The following is a 24,339-nucleotide window of genomic DNA, read 5'->3' as shown; positions in this document are numbered from 1 at the left end:
GTTTGGTCATCACTCAAATAGCAGATTCTAGCAGGAAAATTCTAGCTAGCTCCATGCAATCTTGATAATGAAGATTCCTCAGAGACTGTTTTAGCTGACTTCTTTAATAAACCTCATGAAACAGTCTGGTTGGCTTTGCCAAAACTAAAGCAAAGCAGTGGAATTTTTCATTTCATAATTCCTGCTCTGTCTTCTGCATTCTGTTCTTTTTAACTGTATTATACACAAACACAGAGGTCCTTGTAAACGTGCCTTACCTATTCTTCCCCTGCAGCAGCTTCTTTAGCCAGGATTCTCCGTCCCGTTTTCGGCAGGTGGAAAAGCCAGTGGGGCCAGGGAATCCAATGGGAGTCCCCAAATGGCTTTTACACTGGCGGTATTTTCTGTTCTGATTGTTCCTGTCCTGCCCATGATGTAATGGAAATTGAACCCCACTAGCATAAATTTACATCTAATTAGCGGGCTTCCGTACTCTTATTTTCCCCCCACCTTAGATAACAATTAGTGAATTTTACAATAGGTTCTAATGAATGGTGACCTGCTGAAGCGAACCAGTTAAATACAGCCCCCAGGGGGGGAGAGGATCATATTCAGGCAGTAGCCTGGCACATGGAGCTAGTGGATAAGAAATGTAAATTCATGCTATTACGTTTGATTTCAATACCGAGGCTATTAGTGAGGATCACAAGAGCATGTCCTAGGGAAGACCTTCTGGATTTCAGCATTTAACTCCACATGTGCATTTACCAGAAGTTACTGTCAGATTTACCTTGTAATAACAGTGTCAATATCTTTGCCATTACTATTACAACAAAATCTAGGCGATTACAATGCCTTACCAATACCTCTGTCCTGTATTTTTAATGATGTGGAGATGCCGGCGTTGGACTGGGGTGAACACAGTAAGAAGTTTAACAACACCAGGTTAAAGTCCAACAGGTTTATTTGGTAGCAAAAGCCACACAAGCTTTCGGAGCTCCAAGCCCCTTCTTCAGGTGAGTGGACTGAAGAAGGGGCTTGGAGCTCCGAAAGCTTGTGTGGCTTTTGCTACCAAATAAACCTGTTGGACTTTAACCTGGTGTTGTTAAACTTCTTACTGTATTTTTAACCCTGCATTCTACTTAATTATTCAGTTATTTCATCACATTGTGTTCTCTAGACATTGCAATTGATGTATCTTATCACTACTAATATTACATGAAATTTCAGTGCATTGCTGATTTACCAGAAATGTAGATTTTCTACTCTTAATTAAATATTTGGCAGCAAGTCATTCTACATTTCTACTGTAATTAAAGTTATGAAAACTGAATCTTGCTTATTAATTTGTTTAACATGCCGATGCAGAAACAGTCATTTTTTTAGCCATAAATCTTTTGCCTCAGTTTTGATTAGAGTCATAGAGGTCTACAGCATGGAAACAGGCCCTTCGGCCCAACTTGTCCATGCCACCCTTTTGCTTTGAAACCACTAAGCTAATCCCAATTGCCCATGTTTGGCCCATATCCCTCTATACCCATCTTATCCATGTAACTGTCCAAATGCTTTTTAAGAGACAAAATTGTACTCACCTCTACTACTACATCTGGCAGCTTGTTCCTGACACTCACCACCCTCTGTGTAAAAAAAAAAAATTGCCCCCCCCCGGGCCCTTTTGTATCTCTCCCCCTCACTAAAACCTATGCCCTCTAGTTTTAGACTCCCCTACACCTTTGGGAAAAGATGTTGACTATCTAACTGACCTATGCTCCTCATTGTTTTATAGATCTCTATAAGATCACCCCTAAGTCTCCTACGCTCCAGGGAAAAAAGTTCCAGTCTATCCTTATAACTCAAACCATCAAGTCCTGGTAGCATCCTAGTAAATCTTTTTTGCATTCTTTCTGGTTTAATAATATGTTTTCTATAACAGGGTGACCAGAACTGTACACAGTATTCCAAATGTGGCCCTACCAATGTCTTGTACAACTTCAACAAGACGTCCCAACTCCTGTTTTCATTAACCAATGAAACAAACTAATATGACTACCTAAATACATTTTCTTGGAAAAATGTAATCCTTTTCATTTTCAGATTAACATCATCGAATTGGCATGCCTGGCTCCTAGTTGCTGTATTCATAGTGCATCATGAAGAGCATCACTGTAAGCTTCTCAATCCAGCCAGTGTAAACAAATTTGGTAATGCAGACAGGATTCTGGTGCTGTGTTTCCAAGCAAGCTCAACAATTTTGTAAAAATGTTTAAATTATCCTGGTTAAAATCATTTGGGAGCAACAAGCCCTGCATTGCATATTGACTTTGGCAAATGTGCTGCATCAGAGAACTTTTACACTATTAAATCAAATTTGGAACCTCTGTCAAATATGTTTTAGTTCAGTACCCAAGCTTAGCCAAAGGCTGATCTTTCAATATTCTTCTATTTCTTTTCAACAGTTTCTACCCCTTCCTCGAATTATCCTTGATAGTCTTTTTGACTGTAAATGGCAAACAATAATTGAGTTTGAACCTTTGAACCTTTCTTCGCCAACATGCATATTATATCACAGGCCACTGCATAACAATTGTGAGTGGGAACCCTGTCTGATTTTTTTTCCACCCAATAAACCACCCACCCATACTTCGCCCAGGAGTTTCAAGGTCAATCACAGCACACCTTCCAAGTCCAGCTAAGAGCAGATTACTCAGTATAGATCAAGGACTGGACCTATGACTTTGTCTGCTCAGTATGAAATAATCATTTATTTTAACAGGATTTAATCAATAATTGCAAAAGCACATTGGAAATTTCATGAAGTCCCATTTCTGAAAGAACCTGCAATCACAACTTGATAGAAGTACCATAATAACTTGTAATTAATTATGCAGCTATAATAATTCTTTCCTGTGTGAAAATGGTTCAGAGGAAGGTCACAACAATGATTCTCAGTTTAATGAACCATTAGCTACCTAAATAGGCTTATGGAACTGGTTTGTTCGTGTTAGAAAAACACAGATTCAGGAATGATTTGATTGAGGTTTTTAAAATAATAAAGGAACCAGATTGTGCACACACTTCCAGATTATTCCAATTAGATACGGTTGGGGGGATCAAGGTTCAAGTGTATAAATAAGGAAAAGGAAAAAATTGATTAGATGTTAGGCAGCTCTTCCTTAAACAAAGAATAGTTAACCCGTGGATCAAAATGCTAGCTTGTAAGGTGGGTGCTGATTCACTGTGTACCTTCAGTAGAAAGATGGACGGGTTTCTGGACGAGGCTGAGATTGCATCATGCAAGAGGTCTTGCTCAATGTCGTCCTCTGGGCTAATTTCAATCACTTAGAAGGAACAGAGAGGACTTTTCTGGATTTTGTCCCCCTAATTAGCCTTGGATTTCTGAACTTTTTTTTAAACTCTCCCAGGACACAAAACGGCACTTGGGCGTAGAGAGCTTTTTGCCACAATGTGGAAAACAAGCTTGTTCCAGTGATTTTTCCTACCTGATGCTTTATTTTGTTCGTTTATGCAAGGCAGCTGCTGAGTAAATCAACTAGACAAAGGGCTTCACTTCAATTACACAGGAAGTTCATTTTCACTGCTTTGATTTACAAATAAATCCTTTCTATTCCACACAGAGTGCTATCATTTTTCAGAGCGATTCTTGAGTGTCCTGATCAGGAAAGAGATCTATGTGTTATAACTGTTGAGAAACCTCAGTGAAGAGCCAAACCCTGTAAAAAGGCACTAAGGTAAGAGAAAAAAAAATACAAACCTCGAGATAATGGTTAGACAAGAACGTAAGAAGAGAAGATACAGAGCAGGTAATGATGCTAGCGCACTCCAGGTAGTTCTTTGCTTGTCCAGTGCTTTCGCAGGAAACCTATTTTCTCTCTAATCCAAAACATGACCTTGTATATGAAGTTATATAGGATGATGAGTTGCAGGGCAAACAATGAACCATTCGACCAAAAAAATACACATTTAAAATAATAGGTTATTCCTATAGCCTCGTCACACTGCTGACTGACAAACAAATCACACTAGGACAGACTATATCTCAGGGTACCAAGCTACAAATCAAGTCTGTGGAGGAGTAAAAATTAATGGAAGAGGAACAAACCAGGCAGGTTTGTGTTATAATACCTCACATCGCTCTTTTCTTTTAGGACAATTAGGCCACAAAATGAAGCTCCGTAGCAGCAGTACGAGTACCATTTTGATTTTAAAAAGTGGTGTCTGCGATACTCGCTTCCAGCGCCGCTCACTAATTTGGTGAGGATGTTAACATGAGTGTTGGAAGTATGCGACAGAATTATGCACCATGTGAGGGATGTCCTTTATACTGCTGAAGACTAGCTGGAATGGCGAGGTTGAACTTTGCAGCGCTGGAGTCAAATCCACACTCCACTACTGATATTTAAAAGGGATCTTCAACAATTTCCAGATTAGTTGCTGATTACTTTCTACTGGCTCTGTTCAAGTTCATAGAAGTGTTGGGTGTTTTGAGAAGTTAGTGAAGTCAATAGGGAGTGGTGCAGCACATGGAGAAGGTCTTGACGGTGACTGCAAATTGAAGTGTAGTAACAGTGGGCTGGGTTTTAACAGCTGTTGCAATGGGCTTGTCCACCACTTGAGAGCCGTGGCAATCCTACCATGGTTAAAAGCCAATCATGCCTCTACCTGGTCAGTGTCAGGTTCCTAGGTCCAGTAGCCTGGATATCCTGCCTCTGAGAGCTGCCAGCCAATCCGAGTTTGGCAGCTGTTCCGTACCAGCAGCACCACCAAGGAAAGTGGATACTGCAGAAAGAGAAGCAGCCATGGAGCCCTAAAACACAGGTAAGTAGCTGCAGGCTCACTGGGGCCAATCAGGCAGACCATGGCAAGAGGTGGAGTTGGGGAAGAGTTGGGAGGAAGGTTTAAAAAATGGGGTTTTATTCCCACCAGAGCTGCCCCTGTCATAATGAGGTTGGAACTCCTCTCTTCCAAATCTCTTGCCTCTCAGTCATGCAGTCCAACATCATTGATACATCAGCATCATTTATGCTTCTGGTGTTAACCCTTTACTCTACAGAGGGATCTTATCCCTCCATGGCCAATGGCAGGCCGGCCAGAGTTTTAAGTGATGCAACCTTGCATGAACTTGGGTCCCCTCTTGAGGTGTGCAACCACTCAATAGTGCATTCTGCACAGAGTTACAGGCCAATATCATTTAAATTAGCAGGCAGCAGAAAGTTTGTGCCCTGCAATACTTAGTAACAGTTTTGACAACACCAGTTTAAAGTCCAACAGGTTTATTTGGTAGCAAATACCATTAACTTTCGGAGCGCTGCTCCTTCGTCAGATGGAGTGGAAATCATGCAGTATTTAGAACAGGAACGGGTTAATTGCACAGCTCTGCATCCTGATTTTTAGTCTATAAAGTCTAGGTGTCTTTTTCGGGTTTCGAAGTAATTTGCATCCTTATTGAAACACTTGAATATGAAGTAATGAATTGGAAAACGTCTCCACTATTTATCTCTCTGCTAGGCAAGGCTCTGAACATTGCACTGTTTATTAGCACCAACCCCTTGGCTGAAAAAGCCCCTGTAACAGATTCTCACCCCCTGATATAACAACAGTCCCTAACAATTAATCATTTACCATTTCTGCTGAATCCCTACAATGCAGGAGGAAACCATTTGGCCCATCGAGTCTGTACTGACCCCTGCCCTATCCCCATAACCATGTCTAAACCACTTAACCTACATATTTTTGTACACTAAGGGGCAATTTAGCATGGCCAATCCACCTCAGCTGCACATCTTTGGACTGTGGGAGTCTGGTAATCAAGTTTGTTTTAAATCTATTACAACAAAGACACCATGAAAAGCAATTTGTTAGTCCTCTAGCTTTTAACAGACTAATTATCAGACCAAGCAGGCACTTGCAGCACACCCCATTGTGGTATAATAGATGCGAAGCTGTCACTTCCCATGTCTTTACTCTTGTCATATAATGTTTCTTCCAATATAGTGAAGACACCAGGGAAAAGAAATTCATATTACTCTATTTACATAGCTATGCGGTATAGGTTTTGGTGGTTTTGGTCTAGATTCCTGTTGGGTTGGCTGTTCTTAGGCATACAGTAATATATTGAAAATGGATATATTACAAAACATGTTTCTGTAAAATATTAAAATATGGAGCGGAATGAAAGCAGAGTGTAGCCCGCCAGCTCTTCTGACAGGCCGAGGCACCTTTTTTAAAGGGCGCCCTGGTGTAAAGAAGACAAAAATAGAAAAGGGGAATCTCCACTCATTACAGACCCCTCCCCCACCAGCATGTAATTCCCATGTCACATTGGCGGGATTTACAACAGAACCTGCCATGGGTGCACTGGTAGGTACCAATCCCGGGAGGAGAGGGTCAAGCCTGGGCAGTACCCTGGCACTGCCCTTTCGTTTCCCCGAGATGCAGGGGAGGAGACAATGAAGTGGAGAAATCCTGCCAGCGTATAGCCATTTAGGAACTCCCCCATGATTCTCCACCCCTTCTGCCATTCCCGCCCACTGAAAATGGGGGCATAAAATCTAGCCATAAGAATCTTTCATGACAAATTTCTGACCCGAGCTCCATAATGCTGATCTTGGGAAAGAGTGAGATAATTAGGAGGTAATGTATTAAGGCTTCATTGCAACACTGAAGATGCAGTAAAAAAGCAAGACAATGTAGGGGAACTTAATACGATCAAGAAAGTTTAAACCAGCTCTAAGGAAAAACCCAAATGAGGTTTTAGGTTGCATTTGCAAAGAGGGAGAGTAAAAGTTTATTTATTAGTCACAAGTAAGGCTTATGCAATTAAGTGACTGTGAAATTCTCTAGATAACTGAAAGAGGTAGGTAGAATTGTTGTGTAAGTGATTGTTCAGACTCCAAATGAAGGACTATATAATATTCTGGAAAACTATGCAAAGAAAGGATAGTTTTTCCCCAAGAAGTTAGAGCTGAGCATCCAAAATGATACAAGGATCAGAGATCTAAGTTATGAGAAAAGGTTGAAAGGTGTTTTCTTTGAAAGGAGGAGGGATGGCTAGTTTTCACAAAGATCTTGGCCAATTGTTGACTGTAGTGAAATATTTAAATGGCAAGGGACCTAGTTAAAAATTACAGTTTTGCCATGAAAGGGAAAGGCATCACAGCTGAGCCACCACACATATGCAAAACATTTCCTGGCAGTTGTCACTAGAATACCATGAGGAGCTGATACTTTTACTGATTTGAAAGAGGCACAAGTAAAACGCTTGCTTAACCTGGAATGAGTGTTTTGGACCTTGGGTGGTAAGCATGGAAGAGGTAAAGGAGCAGGTGTTGCCCCTTCTGCGATTGTATGGGAAGGTGCCATGAGTGATGGGAGAGGTGTTGGATATAACGAAGGGAACGATCTCTGCGGAATGCTGACAGAGGAAGTGAAGGGAAGATGTGTTTAGTGGTAGCATCTTTCAATTTGGTCTATTGCATTTGTTGCTCCCAATGTGGTCTCCTCTATATAGGAGAGACCAAATGTAGACTGGGTGATCATTTTGCTGAGCACCTCTGGTCTGTGCGCAACCAGGACCCTGACCTTCCCGTTGCTTGCCATTCCAACACACAATCCTGTTCCTATGCCCACATGTCTGTCTTTGGCCTGCTGCAATGTTCCAGTGAAGCTCAAGGTAAACTGGAGGAACAGCATCTCATCTTCCATCTAGGCATGTTACAACCTTCCGGGTCTCAACATCAAATTCAACAACTTCAGATGATTAGCTCTACCCTGCCTCGATCCCTTTGTTTTCATTTTATTTCATTTTTACTGTTCTCTATCTTTTATTTCTTTGTTATTTTTCTTCCCCCCCACTCTTTCCCCCTATTTTATCCCCCTTTTATCTTTTCTACCCCTTTGCTTCCCTTCCCCCCCTTTTCTCAATTTTACTTCTCTCCTACCTACCTCCCCCCACCCCCCACATCTTCATCTGCCACAGCTTACCCTCTGATTTCAACCTCTCTGCCATTTGGCCATTCACACCTTCTATTCTCTCTATGGACTGCCATTAGCACCTCTTAGCCTTTCCCCTTGTTTTTGTGGCTATGACTCTTCTTCCATTCCCTCACCCTACAGTATAAACATCTCCCGTTTTCTATGCCTTTTAGCTTTGACAAAGGGTCATCTGGACTCGAAATATCAGCTCTTTTCTCTCCTTACAGATGATGCCAGACCTGCTGAGATTTTCCAGCATTTTCTCTTTTGGTTTCAGATTCCAGCATCCGCAGTAATTTGCTTTTATTTTAGCAAGTGAACACTGTTTATTTACACATCAGACAGCTGCGGTTACACTCTAGTTCACTGTGCTGTGCATTCCTTGAATCTAGCAGGCATTCTGCAAACCTTACCCTTGTCTTGAGTTCTCCACTGTAGGCAGTTGTGCAAGATGACCATGTGGACTGTGCAAGTCCCCTTCAATGGAAGGGCAATCAGAGGATGAACTTCGGGTAAGATGCGGAGATGACAAAACAGATGCTGCTGGCCCACTATGGCTTGTAGAAGAGCAACTGTACATCCCTAAAGGAACAAAAAAATGTATCAGCTCATTGAATCAAAATAAGAAGTACTTCTGCTCTTTTTTTCACAAACCATGGGGTGATTAACTTAATTGATTTGATTTGATTTATTATTGTCACATGTATTAACATACAGTGAAAAGTGTGGTTTCTTGCATGCTATACGGACTAAACAAACAGTTCATAGAGAAGGAAATGAGAGAGTGCAGATTGTACTATTATAGTCATAGCTAGGGTGTAGAGAAAGATCAACTTAATGCAAGGTAAGTCCATTCAAAAGTCTGACAGCAGCAGGAAAGAAGCTGTTCTTGAGTCGGTTGGTACGTGACCTCAGACTTTTGTATCTTTTTCCCGAAAAAAGGTGGAAGAGAGAATGTCCAGGGTGCGTGGGGTCCTTAATTATGCTGGCTGCTTTGCCGAGGCAGCCGGAAGTGTAGACAGAGTCAATGGATGGGAGGCTGGTTTGCGTGATGGATTGGACTACATTCACAACCTTTTGTAGTTCCTTGCAGTCTTGGGCAGAGCAGGAGCCATACCAAGCTGTGATACAACCAGAAATAATGTTTTCTATGGTGCACCTATAAAAGTTGGTGAGAGTCGTAACTGACATACCAAATTTCCTTAGTCTTCTGAGAAAGTAGAGTTGATGGACTTTCTTAACTATAGTTTCTTAACTATAATTGCCCATTATAGAAGATAGGTGTAATCCATTTTGTCAGTTTCCAGACATTTTTTAAAAAGGATTTTATTATTCTTTAAATGTAAAAAGGCACAATTTCATGTTCTGAGCTCAAAAGAGAGCCTACAGTGGGAGTACCTGTAGTTTTTATTGTGAAAAACACAGCCGCCCAGTTGGTAATACTCCCACCTCTGAGTCAAAAGGGTTTACTAGGCTCAGGACCCCCTCTCGGGCTGAGCACAAAAATCAAGGTTGATACTCCAGTACATGGGTATACAGCACTGTCAGAGATTCCACCTTTCACATAGACATTAAACTGAGGCCTTATCTGCTCGGGTCTTATGACACTATTTTCAAGGAAGAACAAGGAATTTATTCTTGGTGTTTTGGTCAACATTTATCCCTCAATCAATGTCACAAAACAGATTGGTCATTATCATGCATAAAACAAATAAAGATGGAATTGATAAGGTACTGACAAATGAGCTACTAGTATCTTTCAAAAAGAAAACAATTAGCTTCTACTTGATCTAAGAATATTGCAGTTCCGTCTTAGCAGTGGAATAAAACATTACTCATTACATGACATAATAGTCCTGCCCTTCGAAACTAAATGTTTGTTCTGTCAGCAACATGACAGGGGATTTGCTAGGAGATTTGAACATATTGAACATATTTAACATTTGATTTTGCACTTCTTTCATGACTATATACAGCCACCCCAGGATGTCACTGACAAGGAAGGGGGCTTTGCATAGTGATGTAGCATCATTTTGGTGATTTTAATGAGGATCACAATTTAAGAGCAACCTGGAAGCCAATCTAGAGCCTGACCCAGAAAAATATATAGCACCAGCAAAATATACTATTTACACAGGCACTCCTGGAGTGACCAGCTCCAATTGCCTCAGGCTTCACTGAAATCTGTTGCAAAGAGTTGGTTTAGTTGACATCACCATTATGGACTACTAGCAGAGATTAAGATAATTGGTAATTTTTTACAATCAATTATTTATTTTTCAATAGGCAATTGAAAGTACTTTGAACAAAAAATATTCTTCCTAGACTTTCCTTCACCTTTAGCCTTGTATGCAGTTAGCTGCTTTACTATCGCAAATACCAGGATCAATTTCCGTTGACTCATCCAAAGGGATAACATGTGTTACGCTTGTTAATTTTTTTGACTCTGTGTTACACAATCTTAAGAACATTTCTATATCCGTAAGTATTTAACATCACTGTAGTACACTTGGATCATCAATCAAGATTATAACTGGTTCACTGTTTGGCCCCATTTGTGAAAAAAAACTGGCTAACATTATGCCTGCGATTATCACCATGGTACCTGCCAAGATTGGAAAGCAAGTAAAGTGGGGTCCAGAAAGTGCACGAGAGACACACTGGCACCAAAAATGAAGCCACATTAGCTGAAGAGAGAGGGGGGAGATCTGGGTAAACTCTTGTAGTAAACAATCTGGAATTTTTGAGGTTTAGATTGTGCACTGTACTGTAATCTACAAGACGAAAACACAGCAAAGTCATATGTTAATGTTCATCACAAACACATTTTGTCTCTTGCTTTTTCTTCTACTACACAATATTGAGACTTGTTGGGACCTGATCTGATGTTTCTCTCAGAGTGACAGTTTTGTTAACAATGCACAGAAAAGTGTCAGGTTCGAACTGAAAATCAGTGTGTTTCTCCCCAGAAACACGGCCAGGTTTTCACTCCAGATCTTACATTTAGCAAAAAAAAGCAGGGGGGGCCTGTTTTGGGTCATCATTCTGGCAGGGCAGGGCATGATAGAGTTGGCAAGGCTGGCACTCGAGATCAGAGCGCCATTTTAAAACGGTTCCCCAATCTCAAAGTAAAGTTAACCCCCCCGCCCGCCCCCCCCCCCGCCCGCCGCCCTCCCCCCCCCCCCCGTGGACTTTGTGGCCCCCAGCAGAGAAAGGGGATATCTTCAATCAACCTTCGAACACAGCGGGGCCAACCACACCCCCGTCACTCAATGTTCAGGTAAAGCCCACACCACATAGTTGTCATCAGGGTGATCCCCGCCCCGCCACCACCATTATCGGCATTGGATCACCCTCCACCCCATTCTCAGTGTCAGCTCCCCCAACGCCACCATGTAGGCACAACCCCTCCCACCATTCACCACCCCCACAAAATGGAAACCACCCCCCATGAGGTTCCCTAGAGACTCCATCATGTCAGGGGGCAATGCCCAGCCTGGTCTCTCAGCACCCAGTAGTGATATCTCGCCGAGGCAACAGCATAAAGCCATTTAAATGACATTAAAATTCATTTTAATATGTGAAAATCAGGTTCACACCTTTTATGGCCCTTTTGCGAGATTTAGAAGCCATAACGGGATTTGCGCACATGGTGAACTGACCCAAAGAATCACACCCAGTATTTACTTTCTTTACCTGTTCTGCTAGCTGCAGAAATCCTACAAATCCCCAGGTTATATTGAACCAATGTCAGCTCCCTGACAGCTCAGTTGATAAAGTGTATTGACTAGTCTTTCTCAGGAGCTCAAACTCCCTATTCCTGCCTGTCTCCCACCTTCCAGATTTTCTAGTCTTTAAAAGCTCAAGCGTAGCTTCATCTAATGACAAGTTCCTCATTTATCTCGGGGGTGATTCTCCCAGCAGCGCAGCGGGCCGGGAGACATCAGCAGAGGCCATGTAGCGGGCTTCCCACTGGGCGTCATGGCCTCTGCGCGTCTCTGGCCACTGGATTTCTGGTCTTGTCAACTCCATGCCAGAAATTGGCGCGGAGCTGAATAAATTTCTAAAACAGCCATTAGCACATCATTAGTGGGCCCGGGACTGAAGTCTCCAGACCATCTAGTGTCTTTCTCATCCTTCCACCCCCGCCCAACCCAGGAGTTTTTCACTCCAGCGCAGTTTACAACAGCTCCCCTCTAGTTGTAGTGTAGGGGGGGGGCTGTGGAGGTTCCTCAGGAGGGGGCGAGGCCTATAGGAGCAGGGCCTCTGAGGGGGGAGATTGGTGGGGGTGAGGAGTCCAGCTGCCACTCTGCACTGGGATCGGTGACAGAGGAAGGGTGGCCAGCAATTGGGGGTGTCGGAGGGGCAGCGATGCGAGGTTACGGGGCAGGCCAGTGATTGAGCTGACCAGCGATCGGGAGGCCAGCAGAACGGGACTATTGCATATGTGCCGATGTCGGCGCTGACAGATCTGTGCATGCACAGTGGCCCACTCAGTGCTATGCTGCCGGCCTCTCCAGTGGGAATACTGGAGAGGCCCACTGGTTTTCAGTGTGATTCACGCTAGGACACTCTGAGTGTGGAAGATTCATTTTGAAAATGCAGCTGAAAAAAACAGCGGGATTTACTCCGGTTTCTATGATAATTCAGCAGTTAGGATTTTTTTGGGAGAATCCCACCCTTATCTTTTCTTTTCAATCTTGCTGATATCCTTTATCTGCAATCAACACCAGGTTACATTCTTCATGCACAGGACATCTCAAAGGGAAGAAACTAGAAATCAGAGAAAAGTGCAAATCCCAAAATTCAGATGCGGAGGAAAGGAAAGAATTTTGAGGTTGTTCTTGGAAGTAGGCAGATAGGTGAGAAGGTGAGAAATTAGATAGTTCCAGAAAGCAGGAATATAGAGTTCTAAGGCTACACCTCATCCAAGTTTCTCAATTTAGACAAAAACATTGTGGTGGACGAGGTTTAGAAAGTTTTATTTTAAAGTGGTTGAAACATACCTTGATAAATCTCATGATTGACTGCCAAAGTTCTTCCAATGGTGTTGCTTGTTACATTGCACGGTGAAGTCACTGGCTGAAGAGATTGAATAGTCAGGCAATCGTTCATCATACCTGGTTCAAGTTCAGTGCCTAAACGCAACTTCAAATTAAAGGGAAGAAAAAAATAAAAAAGACTCCCATCAACTAAAGTCAGGTGTCACCATAGCACATTATCATAAAGTCTAAATATTTACTTGGAGAGGTGACGGCCTAGTGGCATAATCGCTAGACTATTAATCCAGAAACTCAGCTAATTTGTTCTGGGGATCTGGGTTCGAATCCCACCACAGCAGACAGTGGAATTTGAATTCAATAAAAATCTACTGGTGACAATGAAACCATTGCCAATTGTCAGAAAAACCCATCTGATTCATTAATATCCTTTAGGGAAGGAACTCTGCCATCTTTACCCGGTCTAGCCTACATGTGACTCCAGAGCCACAGCAGTGTGATTGATTCTCAACTGCCCTCGGGCAATTAGGGATGGGCAATAATGCAGGTCAGCCAGTAACGTGAATGTCCCATGAATGAATAAAACAAAAGGAATTGTCAGCAAACAATGCATCAACTGTCAGAACATAACAACTCAGTTAGAATTAGTCTCTCGGGGCTTTTGAAGTTTTGTTTTATTCATTCGTGGGACATGGGCATCACTGGCTGGCCAGCATTTATTGCCTATCCCTAGTTGCCCTTTGAGCTGTCCTCTTGAAACCCATGTGCTGTGGGTTGACCCACAGTGCCATTGGGGAGGGATGGAGTGAGTGGCTTGGAGGGGAACTTGCAGGTGGTGGTGTTCCCGTGTATCTGCAGCCCTTGTTCTTCTAGATTGAAGTGGTCCTGGGTTTGGAAGGTACTGTCTCAGGATCTTTGGTGGATTGCTGCAGTTCATCTTGTAGATAGTACACACTGCTGCTACTGAGCGTCGGTAGTGGAGGGAGTGGATGTTTATGGATGTGTTGCCAATCAAACGGGCTGCTTTGTCCTGGATGGTGTCAAGATTTTTGAGTGTTGTTGGAGCTGCACCCATCCAGGCAAGTGGGGAGTATTCCATCACACTCCTGACTTGTGCCTTGTAGATGGTGGACAGGCTTTGGGGAGTCAGGAGTTGAGTTACTCACTGTAGTATTCCTAGTTCTGACCTGTTCTTGTGGCCACTGCGTTTATGTGGTGAGTCCAGTTGAGTTTCTTTTCAATGATAATGCCAAAGATGTTGACAGTGGGGGATTCAGTAATGATAACACCATTGAATATCAAGGGGCGGTGGTTAGAGTGTCTCTTATTGGTGATTTAGTGGGTCCACCGCATCGCAAAATAAACCAGGCAGATTCCAGTAATGACTTGGTCTTAGCTGATTGCAAGTGAGTCACCTGAAGAGATGTAAAGTTGATTATATTTGCTATAATTTAGGGATCTATCATAGAAAGTGGTACGGTGGTTTTCAGCAGCAAATCATCAGAGCACTACCATTGTGTTAAACCTGCAACACTAAGTGCAGAATTTTCCCTGATTGAGATGGGCACATAAGCATGCAAGCATGGACATTTGTCCCCTCAACTGGAGTGCCAATTCCCCAGCTCTATTCCATCCTGAGCCATTTTCTATGAGACAGAATTGGGAGAGGTAGTAGGGCAATCCTCCCACAAGCAGTGGGCTTAACAAACTGAAAGCCTTTAAAGTCTATTGTCAGAGGTCAATTGGGATTTTCTAGTTGGCCTCAAGATACATAAAGCTAGTGGGGTACAGTGCAACTGTACAGTGACAGATTGGGCAGCCAGCACTCCAGGTAGTTAAGGGGCCTTCCTGCCTCTGATGCTTCAGCTGCAGCCGCATGCCACTCTCTGGAGGGTCTACCTTTTTTTAACTCCACCCTTTTTTAAACTTTTGGAGATATTGGGCACCTCCTTCTTGGAGTGACATCTCCCTCACTTACCTTGAAAATCATCCTCTTATTGGCCCTCCAGCTTTGAGTGCCTGCTTACTGTCCTTCATTGGACAATAAGTACATTGGCCATTAATTGGCCAAATCAAAGAAAGTCATGGGTGAGTGACCGTTCCCTACACAATAAAGGTTCTGACATCCTTTGAACCTGATGCAGGATCCTGAAGCCAACAGGGAAAATCCTGCTCTAACACCTCCCCCACCACCCCCCCCCAACTTTTTACAATACACTCACTACCTCTTTATATCACCAAAGATCACACTGTACAAAGAATGAAAAACAAGGCTGATAAATTCTTTACCATAAATTCCCATGTCTCTTCATTTTAGGGAATTGGTGGGAAATATTCCCTCATCGGGAAGGCAGTGGTATTGTCACTGAACTATTAATCCAGAGACCCAGGGCAATGTTCTGTTTTGAATCCCAGAACAGCAGAGAGTGAAATTTGAATTCAATAGAAGTCTGGAACTAAAGTCCATGATTGTTTAAAGACCCATCTGGTTCACTAATATCCTTTAAGAAAGGAAATCTCTTTTCCTTACTTGGTCTGGCTTACATGTGACTCCAGATCCACAGCAATGTGGTTGATTCTCAAAATGTCCTCTACAATGGCTTAATAAGCTATCAGTTTAAGGGTAATTAGGGATGGACAACAAATGCTGGCCCAGCCAGTAATGCCTACATCCCATGAACACATAATAATAAAAAAATTCCCGGCATGGCTTGGGTTTAGCAGACAGTTTTGCAAAATGAAAATTTCTGTGAAGAATTCAGGCATGGGTTTCAATCCACCTCACAAATTTCAGTGCATTATAATTAATGAGGTTTCATGGCGTCACATGGCATAACCTAGGCAAGGAAACCTCCTGCTCATTACCACATACTGTCTCCCTCAGCTGATGAATCAGTACTGTTGAACATCATTTGGAGGAAGCACTGAAGTTAGCAAGGGTGCAGAATGACTCTGGGTGGGAACTTCAATGTCCATCATCCAGAGTGGCTCGATGACACCACCACAGACTGAGTTGGTCGAGTCCTAACAGACAGAGATGCTAGACTGGATCTGTGGCAGGTGGTGAGGGAACCAATAAGAGGGAAAAACATACATGACCTCTTCCGCACCAACCTGGCAATCGCAGATGCACCTGTCCATGACAGTATTGGTCGGAGTGACAATCACACAGTCCTTGTGGAGACAAAAACCTGTCTTCACATTGAGGATACCTTTCATTGTATCATGTGGTACTACCACCGTGTTAAATGAAATAAACATCAAACAGATCTAGAAACTCAAGACTGGGCATCTGTGAGGTACTGTGGGCCATCAGCAGCCGCAGAATTGTACTCAACAACAATCTGTAACCTTATGGCCCAGCATATCTCTATTGCCACCAAGCCAGGGGAACAACCCTGGTTCAAAGAAGAGTGCATTAGGACATGCTAGAAACATGAGACGCAAAAACCCAGTCTGCAGGTGCAACAGGTGATCAAGAAGGCAAATGGGATGTTGGCCTATATCACAAGGGGGATAGAATATAAAAGCAGAGATGTCTTGCTGCATCTGTACAGGGCATTGGTGAGGCCGCAGCTGGAATACTGTGTGCAGTATTGGTCCCCTTATTTGTGGAAGGATATATTGGCCTTGGAGGGAGTGCAGAGAAGGTTCACCAGGTTGATACCAGAGATGAGGGGTGTTGATTGTGAGGAGAGACTGAGCAGATTGGGTTTGTACTCGTTGGAATTTAGAAGGCTGAGGGGGGATCTTATAGAGACCTATAAGATAATGAAGGGGCTGGATAGGGTAGAGGTGGAGAAATTCTTTCCACTTAGAAAGGAAGCTAGAACTAGAGGGCACAGCCTCAAAATAAAGGGGAGTCAGTTTAGGACAGAGTTGAGGAGGAACTTCTTCTCTCAGAGGGTGGTGAATCTCTGGAATTTTCTGCCCACTGAAGTGGTGGAGGCTACCTCGTTGAATATGTTTAAATCACGGATAGATGGATTCCTGATCGGTAAGGGAATTAGGGGTTATGGGGATCAGGCGGGTAAGTGGAACTGATCCACTTCAGATCAGCCATGATCTTATTGAATGGCGGGGTAGGCTCGAGGGGCTAGATGGCCTACTACTCCTCCTATTTCTTATGTTCTTATGAACAGCAACGGGCATACCTAAAAATGAGGTGTCAACCTGGTGAAGCTACAACAAAGGACTACTTGCATGCCAAACAGCATTAACAACAAGTGATGAACAGAGCTAAGCGATCCCACAACCAACGAATCAGATCTAAGCTCTCCATTCCTATCACATCCAGCTGTGAATGGTGGTGGACAATTAAACAATTCAGTGGAGGAAGAGGCTCCACAAATATCCCCATCCTCAATGATGGAGGAGCCCAGCATATCAGTGCAATAAACAAGGCATTCCCAACAATCTTCAGCCAGAAATGTTGAGTAGATGATCCATCTCAGCCTCTTCCAGATGTCCCAGCATCACAGATGACAGTCTTCAGCCAATTTGATTCACTCCACATAATATCAGGAAATGGCTAAAGGTACTGGATATTGCAAAGGGTTTGGGCCCTGACAATCCAGCAATAGTACTGAAGACCTTTGCTCCAGAACTTTCCACACCCCAAGCCAAGCTCTTCCAGTACAGCTACAACGTTAGCATCTACCTGGCAATGTGGAAAATTGCCCAGATATGTCTTATACACAAAAAGCAGGGTAAATCCATCCCGGCAAATTACTGCGCTATCAATCTACTCTCATTCATCACCAAAGTGATGGAAGGGGTCATCAAAAGTGCAGTTAAGCAGCACTTGCTTAGCAATGATCTGTTCAGCTTGGGCTCCACCAGGACCAGTCAGCTCCTGACCGCACTACAGTTTTGGTTCAAACATTAACAAAAGAGCTGAACTCCAGAAGGGAGGTGTGTGACTGCCCTTGATATCCAGGCAGAACTTGACTGGGTCAAATTGACGGAGCCCTAGCAAAACTGGAGTCAATGGGAATCGAAGAAAACTCTTTGCTAGTTGGACTCATACCTAGCACAAAGGAAGATAGTTTGTTGGAGGTCAGTTATTACAACCCCAGGAAATTACTCAGGAAATGTCCTGGGCCCAACCATCTTCAGCTGCTTCATAAATGACCTTCCTTCCATCGTAAGGTCAGGAGTGGGGATGTTCGGTGATGATTGCACAATGTTCAGCACCATTTGCAATTCCTTAGATACTAAAGTAGTCCATTTCCAAATGTAACAAGTCCTGGACAATATCCAGACTTGAGCTGACAAGTGGCAAGTAACATTTGCGACACACAAGGGCCAAACAATGTCCATCTCCAACAGGAGAGAATCTAACCACCACCCCATGACATTCAATGACATTACCATCATTTAATCACCCACCCCCAACATCCTTGGGGTTATCATTGACCAGGAACTCTACTGGACTAGCCATATAAATAATGTGGCTACAACAGCAGGTCAGATGCTGGGAATTCTGTGGCAAGTAACTCCCCTCCTAACTCCCCAAAGCCTACCCACAATCTACAAGGCACAACCCAGAAGTTTGATGGAACACTCTCCCCATGCCTAGATGAATGCAGCTCCAACAACAGTCAAGAAGCTTCTCACAGTCCAAAACAAAGCAGCTTTCTTGATTGGCACCCCATCCACAAATATTCACTTACTCTACCAATACACAGTGGCAGCAATGTGTACCATCTACAAGCTGCACTGCAGAAACTCAAAAAGGCTCCTTAGACAGCATCTTCCAAACCCATGACCACTAGAAGGACAAGGGCAGCAATATAAGGAAATACCGCCGCCCTGAAGTGTCCCTCCAAGCCATTCACCATCCTGACTTGGAAATATATCGCTGTTCCTTCACTGTTGCTGGGTCAAAACACTAGAACTCCCTCCCTCACAGCACTCTGAGTGTACCTACACTACATGGACTGCAGCCGTTCAAGAACGCAGCTCACTACCACCGTCTCATGGGCAATTAGGGATGGACAGTGAACACTGGCCTGTCCAGCAAAGCCCTCATCCCTTAAATGAATAAGAAAGATGTATGAAGCACACTGATCTCCATTCATGCATTATAGTATGTACTATGCATGTACTATGCACTGCAAACACTAATTTGTAAAAATTGTAAATTGCATTTTAAACATATAGAAAAGGTGTTTACAATATCAGGACACATTTGTGCACTGCAAAAATCTTTCCTGCATACTGAATTACACACCAATTTTAGTGTATGCTTGGGTACAAAAGCTAAGTCTTAAGCTATTAGTCAACCAGAGAATCAGATGTGATTGGAAAAGCTTTTTTTTTTGCAGTCTCTGCAAGTTACTGATACTTATTTTCAGTGGTTAAACACAGCTTCAAACAAAACTAAAGTACACCCCCACCTGTCAGAAGAGGTTGGCCTTCTTATATCTTTCTGAGGTAAATTAAGATAGTGGGAGACAGCAGCCACTGTTATCACCTTGTCTCCTCCCTCACCAATACCATTCCTAACAAGTGGTTAAGTTCAATGACCAACGCAGTTCTGGACTACTGTGTCATTGTCTGTCTGTGCTAAATTAGTAAGAAGTCTTACAACACCAGGTTAAAGTCCAACAGGTTTATATTAACCTGGTGTTGTTAAACTTCTTACTGTGTTTACCCCAGTCCAATGCCGGCATCTCCACATCATGTGCTAAATTAGAACATAGAACATTACAGCGCAGTACAGGCCCTTCGGCCCTCAATGTTGCGCCGACCTGTGAAACCAATCTAAAGCCCATCTAACCTACACCATTCCAATATCATCCCTATGTTTATCCAATAACCATTTAAATGCCCTTAATGTTGGCGAGTCCGCTACTGTTGCAGGCAGGGCATTCCACGCCCTTACTACTCTCTGAGTAAAGAACCTACCTCTGACATCTGTCCTATATCTATCACCCCTCAATTTAAAGCTATGTCCCCTCGTGCTAGCCATCACCATCCGAGGAAAAAGGCTCTCACTGTCCACCCTATCTAAGCCTCTGATCATCTTGTATGCCTCTATTGAGTCACCTCTTAACTTTCTTCTCTCTAACGAAAACAGCCTCAAGTCCCTCAGCCTTTCCTCCATACCAGGCAACATCCTGGTAAATCTCCTCTGCACCCTTTCCAATGCTTCCACATCCTTCCTATAATGCGGCGACCAGAACTGTACGCAATACTCCAAGAGCGGCCGCACCAGAGTTTTGTACAGCTGCAACATGACTTCATGGCTCCGAAACTCAATCCCTCTACCAATAAAAGCTAACAAACCGTACGCCTTAACAACCCTATCAACCTGGGTGCCAACTTTCAGGGATCTCTGCACATGGACACCGAGATCTCTCTGCTCATCCACACTACCAAGTATTTTATCATTAGATTATTAGATTGCAATTATATTATTTAATTCTTGTAGCAGACTCTGCAACCCTGTGCTTGGGAAGGTTAAAATCCAAAAAAATTAAAAAAGGGTTTCTGCTCCTGCTATAATCCAATCAACCCTGCTGGAAAATGTATACGTGTGGGTGTTGTAAAACATAATCTCAATAACAGGAAAAAGCCAGCAGACCAACTGTGATTCCACTTTTCAGAAATCAACTCCCATCTATCTAAGTTCTATGTCCCTCCATCTGTTTTTCTTTAGAAACACATCAGATTGTCTCTTGAGTCCATTTATACAGTGCACCTCTTTATACTTTACATCCATAAATCTATTATCCTTTGAAAAGATTCCTTTAGTTTTCACATCTTAATTTTTAACTTGTGTCTCATTGGGCGGAATTTTACGACAATGATTCTAAGCGTCTAGCATGAAAATGGAAGAGTTCCTGATCTGTTTTTTGAGTGCGTTTTCACACCCAATCTTATGGACTTAGACATTGTAAAAATGGTCCAGATCATTTCCAGCTGCTGCAGGCAGTAGGCGGGGCTTAACTCTCCAGCCAGCAGCAGAGAGAGCTATAGGGCATGTGTAGAACTCTGATTCTGCACATGCACAATTCCAACAGCAGTGGCCTGATAGACAGACAGCAGGCAGCCCCACAAACTATCCCCCCCTCCGCAATCGCGAGCCCCACGCAGCACAGGCATGTAGCCCCTACCGCTCAGACCGATTGTGTGTCCCCCACCGATTGGAGCTGCAGAGCAGCAGCAGAACTCCCCTCCTCCCCCCCCCCCCCACCCACCGATTGGAGCCCCCCTTCCCTTCCCTGATCCGATTGCAATGCGTAGCGGTAATGCCCCCCCCCTCCCCCGATGGAGCTGCCCTGGCCTGGCCCTGCCGCCCCACAGGCCCCACCCTCTGGCAATGCCAGTGGGCAGTGCCAAAGTGCCAGGGTAGCACTGCCAGGCTGACACTGCCCAAAGGGCACCCCCTTGCCCTCAGCCTCCCCAGGGGCCTCAATAGCCTCCAGTTCCACCTGTGATACAATTTGGGCACTGGTTGACCATTCTTTCAATCTCCTTTTCGATGCCAGGCCACCAGATATAGCTTCAGACCAATGTCATTATCCTGTTCTACCCAGAGTGCGCCTCATGCAATTCCTGCAGTAAAAGCTGCCGGCTCTGGGTTGGCACTACAACACGAGTCCCTCACAATAAAATGACATCCTCACATGTTACCTCCATCCTATGCTGTAGATAGGGTCTGATCTGTAACGACTTGTCATATGCCAACCTTGTAGCACCATCTTCTTAACTTTGGAGGGTCAGACTTTATACTGGCAGCTGCGATGGCAATGCCCCTGGTCTATGTTGGAAGGAATAGTTGTACACAGACAACAGCAAGGCCCATCTCTGTACCTTTGCAGAGACAATTGGCACAGTCTTATCCTCTTGGAGTAGTGCTAACAGTGCCTTGTGATCCGATACAATGGTGAAGTGCCTGCCATATATATAATGGTAAAACTTTTTCACTGCATAAACTACCAAGACTGGCCTAAAAGGGATCCCGTTGCCACACTTAGATATAGATTTTCTAAGTGTGAAAACACGCTCTGATGCACACCATTGCTTTAACAACGTTTATGCTGCCCTTTAAATTAACCCCATCCTTACACTCATCCTCATGTCAACATCCTCTTGTGTTCAGTGAACTGACATCATGACCTCCACCATTGCAACCATATGCCAATGTGATTTCAACACCTGCTAATGGCGACTGACCATCACTAACAGACAGCTGTTCAGGCACCCTGGCAACCTGCATTGGACACATGTGTCTCAGCCAGGCTGACCCACCCCAAGTCTGGGTCATCTCTATGGCAACCTTCAGTCTTTTTGACTGAACAATAAGGTGAATTTATCATAGCTTGATTTATAGTGCATGGAGACACATTGCTCTGCAGTGCATCTGAGCATCGCTGTCCTCATTCACGTGTTCTGAGGATGCACCTATATGAGCTGCGTACACATGCAAGTCTCAATGCTGAAGCAGGGGTATGTGCCAAGTGTCATAGCTTAGCTGCAGCATGCAGACATGATCCTTCTTTTGGAGCTCTGTGTGGATGAGCCCAGCTACACCTTGCCACAACGCATCAGGCCATTAACCCCTTTCTGACACTGAATCCATGAACTTTGACATTCTCCTGCTGCACTCACGACAGCCACAATTTGAATCCAGGACTTCTGCTCTTTCTTCCACTGCACATCTTTCTTTTTGATTTAATTTATTATTGTCACATGTATTGGGATACAGTGAATAGTTTCTTGCGTGCTATACAGACAAAACATACTGTTCATAGAGTACATCGAGGAGAAGGAAAGGAGAGGGTGCAGAATGTAGTGTTACAGTCATAGCTAGGGTGTAGAGAAAGATCAACATAACATAAGGTATGTCCATTCAAAAGTCAGATAGCAGCAGGGAAGAAGCTGTTCTTGAGTTCCTAGGGCAGACCAGAGCTCTGCTGTGAGGCTCTTGGCATTGCTTCTGTTATCTAGTTTATGAAATGTATATGTGAGCACAGCCTGCAATTAATCTTCATCCAGTCAATCTGCCTCATAGAATCCCTACAGTACAAAAGGAGGCCATTTGGCCCATCGAGTCTGTACTGACCACAATCCCACCCAGGGCCCTATTCCCGTAACCCTCATTTACCCCACTAATCCCCTGACTCTAAGGGTCAATTTAACATGGTCAATCAACCTTACCTGCACATCTTTGGACTGTGGGAGGAAACTGGAGCACCCGGAGGAAACCCACACAGACACAGGGAGAATGTGCAAACTCCACACAGACAGTAACCCAAGGCTGGAATTGAACCTGGGTCCCTGGTGCTGTGAGGCAGCACTGCTAACCACTGTGCCACCCCTGTCAGATGGTGGTGGCAGGATGATGTCATCTCCACTTGAGAATCCACTCCATGGGTAGAATTTTAAGGATGTCAAGTGATTGGTATTCGCCATCCAGACAGTTGGCACTATCGCACTACTGTTGATTCTCGGAGGCTCACTGCCATTTAATGCTCACTCAGTGGGTGGTACTTGGAAGGAAGTCCCACTCGTGAGAGTTGTAGCCAATCTGTTTGGCAAACAGTTCTCTAACCCGGCCCAGCATAGTGCTGCAATGGCCAGAAGCAGTACTGCAGTATTCTGCATTGAACTAAGTCCCAGGACTGTTGTAAAGGGAATGGGAGGATAGGGAACATCCTGGGTATTTTGGGGTGGCATGTGATTGCAGAGTCAGGTTAGACCAGGAGGGGGGAGGGATAGCTGGCGCTCCAAGGTCCCGGAGCAGAGAGCGTCCCAATATTGAAGGGGCCTTCAGATTGAGGTGTCCCCTCACACGTCCCTCCCGAGATGGAAAAAAGTTTTGTTCTCTGTTTCCACCCCAGTTACATATGCTCACTCCAATCTAAAAATTGAGGCTAGCTGCAAAGGACAGGTTCCCAGCCCAAGGCCCTGCTTGTCCAAGCGTAAACTTATATGTGGGTTGGGGTGGGCAGCTGTCCGGAGGGAATTCCGTCCATTCAATTTTAGGCTAGCCCACCACGCCCCACCCCCACAGCCCCGAACCTGCTTTGGGGTGAACATAAAATTCTGCTCCATGTTTTGACATTTCTTTCCTAAGTAAAGCCCATGATGGGTCACCCATCACTATACATGGTCAGCTGACAGGTGGTCAACATTTACAGCTTTGACACTCAGCTGACAAGGCATAATGTCTCTTCCGAGGCACAGGGACTTTACAGTTGACAACATACCTCTCAAATTAACCTTTTAAAAGGTCCACTTTTTACCTGGCCCAAGAGCCCAAACCATGCCTGGCCTGCCATGACCACTCACTACTTCCGGGATCGCTTGCCCGACTCCTATACTACTCTATTCCCTAAAACAGAAATTGGAAGTT

The 24,339-nt window shown here is 44.0% G+C and overlaps 1 protein-coding gene across 1 annotated transcript in view; it reads right to left on the bottom strand.

The window, feature by feature from the left end:
• LOC144497750 (zinc finger protein GLIS3-like) overlaps positions 1–24,339 on the bottom strand; it is a 212,917-nt gene that overhangs the window by 66,757 nt on the left and 121,821 nt on the right. The window contains exons 5-6 of the mRNA XM_078219188.1: positions 12,978–13,119; positions 8,385–8,553 (exon numbers count right to left, since the gene is read on the bottom strand). Coding sequence (XP_078075314.1) covers positions 8,385–8,553; positions 12,978–13,119 — 311 coding nt within the window. The remainder of the gene's footprint in view (positions 1–8,384; positions 8,554–12,977; positions 13,120–24,339) is intronic.

This window comes from Mustelus asterias, chromosome 8 (assembly GCF_964213995.1).
Source record: "Mustelus asterias chromosome 8, sMusAst1.hap1.1, whole genome shotgun sequence".
Classification (NCBI taxonomy): domain Eukaryota; kingdom Metazoa; phylum Chordata; class Chondrichthyes; order Carcharhiniformes; family Triakidae; genus Mustelus; species Mustelus asterias.
The sequence above is the reverse complement of the archived record's forward strand: the minus strand, read 5'-3'. Positions and strand labels throughout refer to the sequence as shown.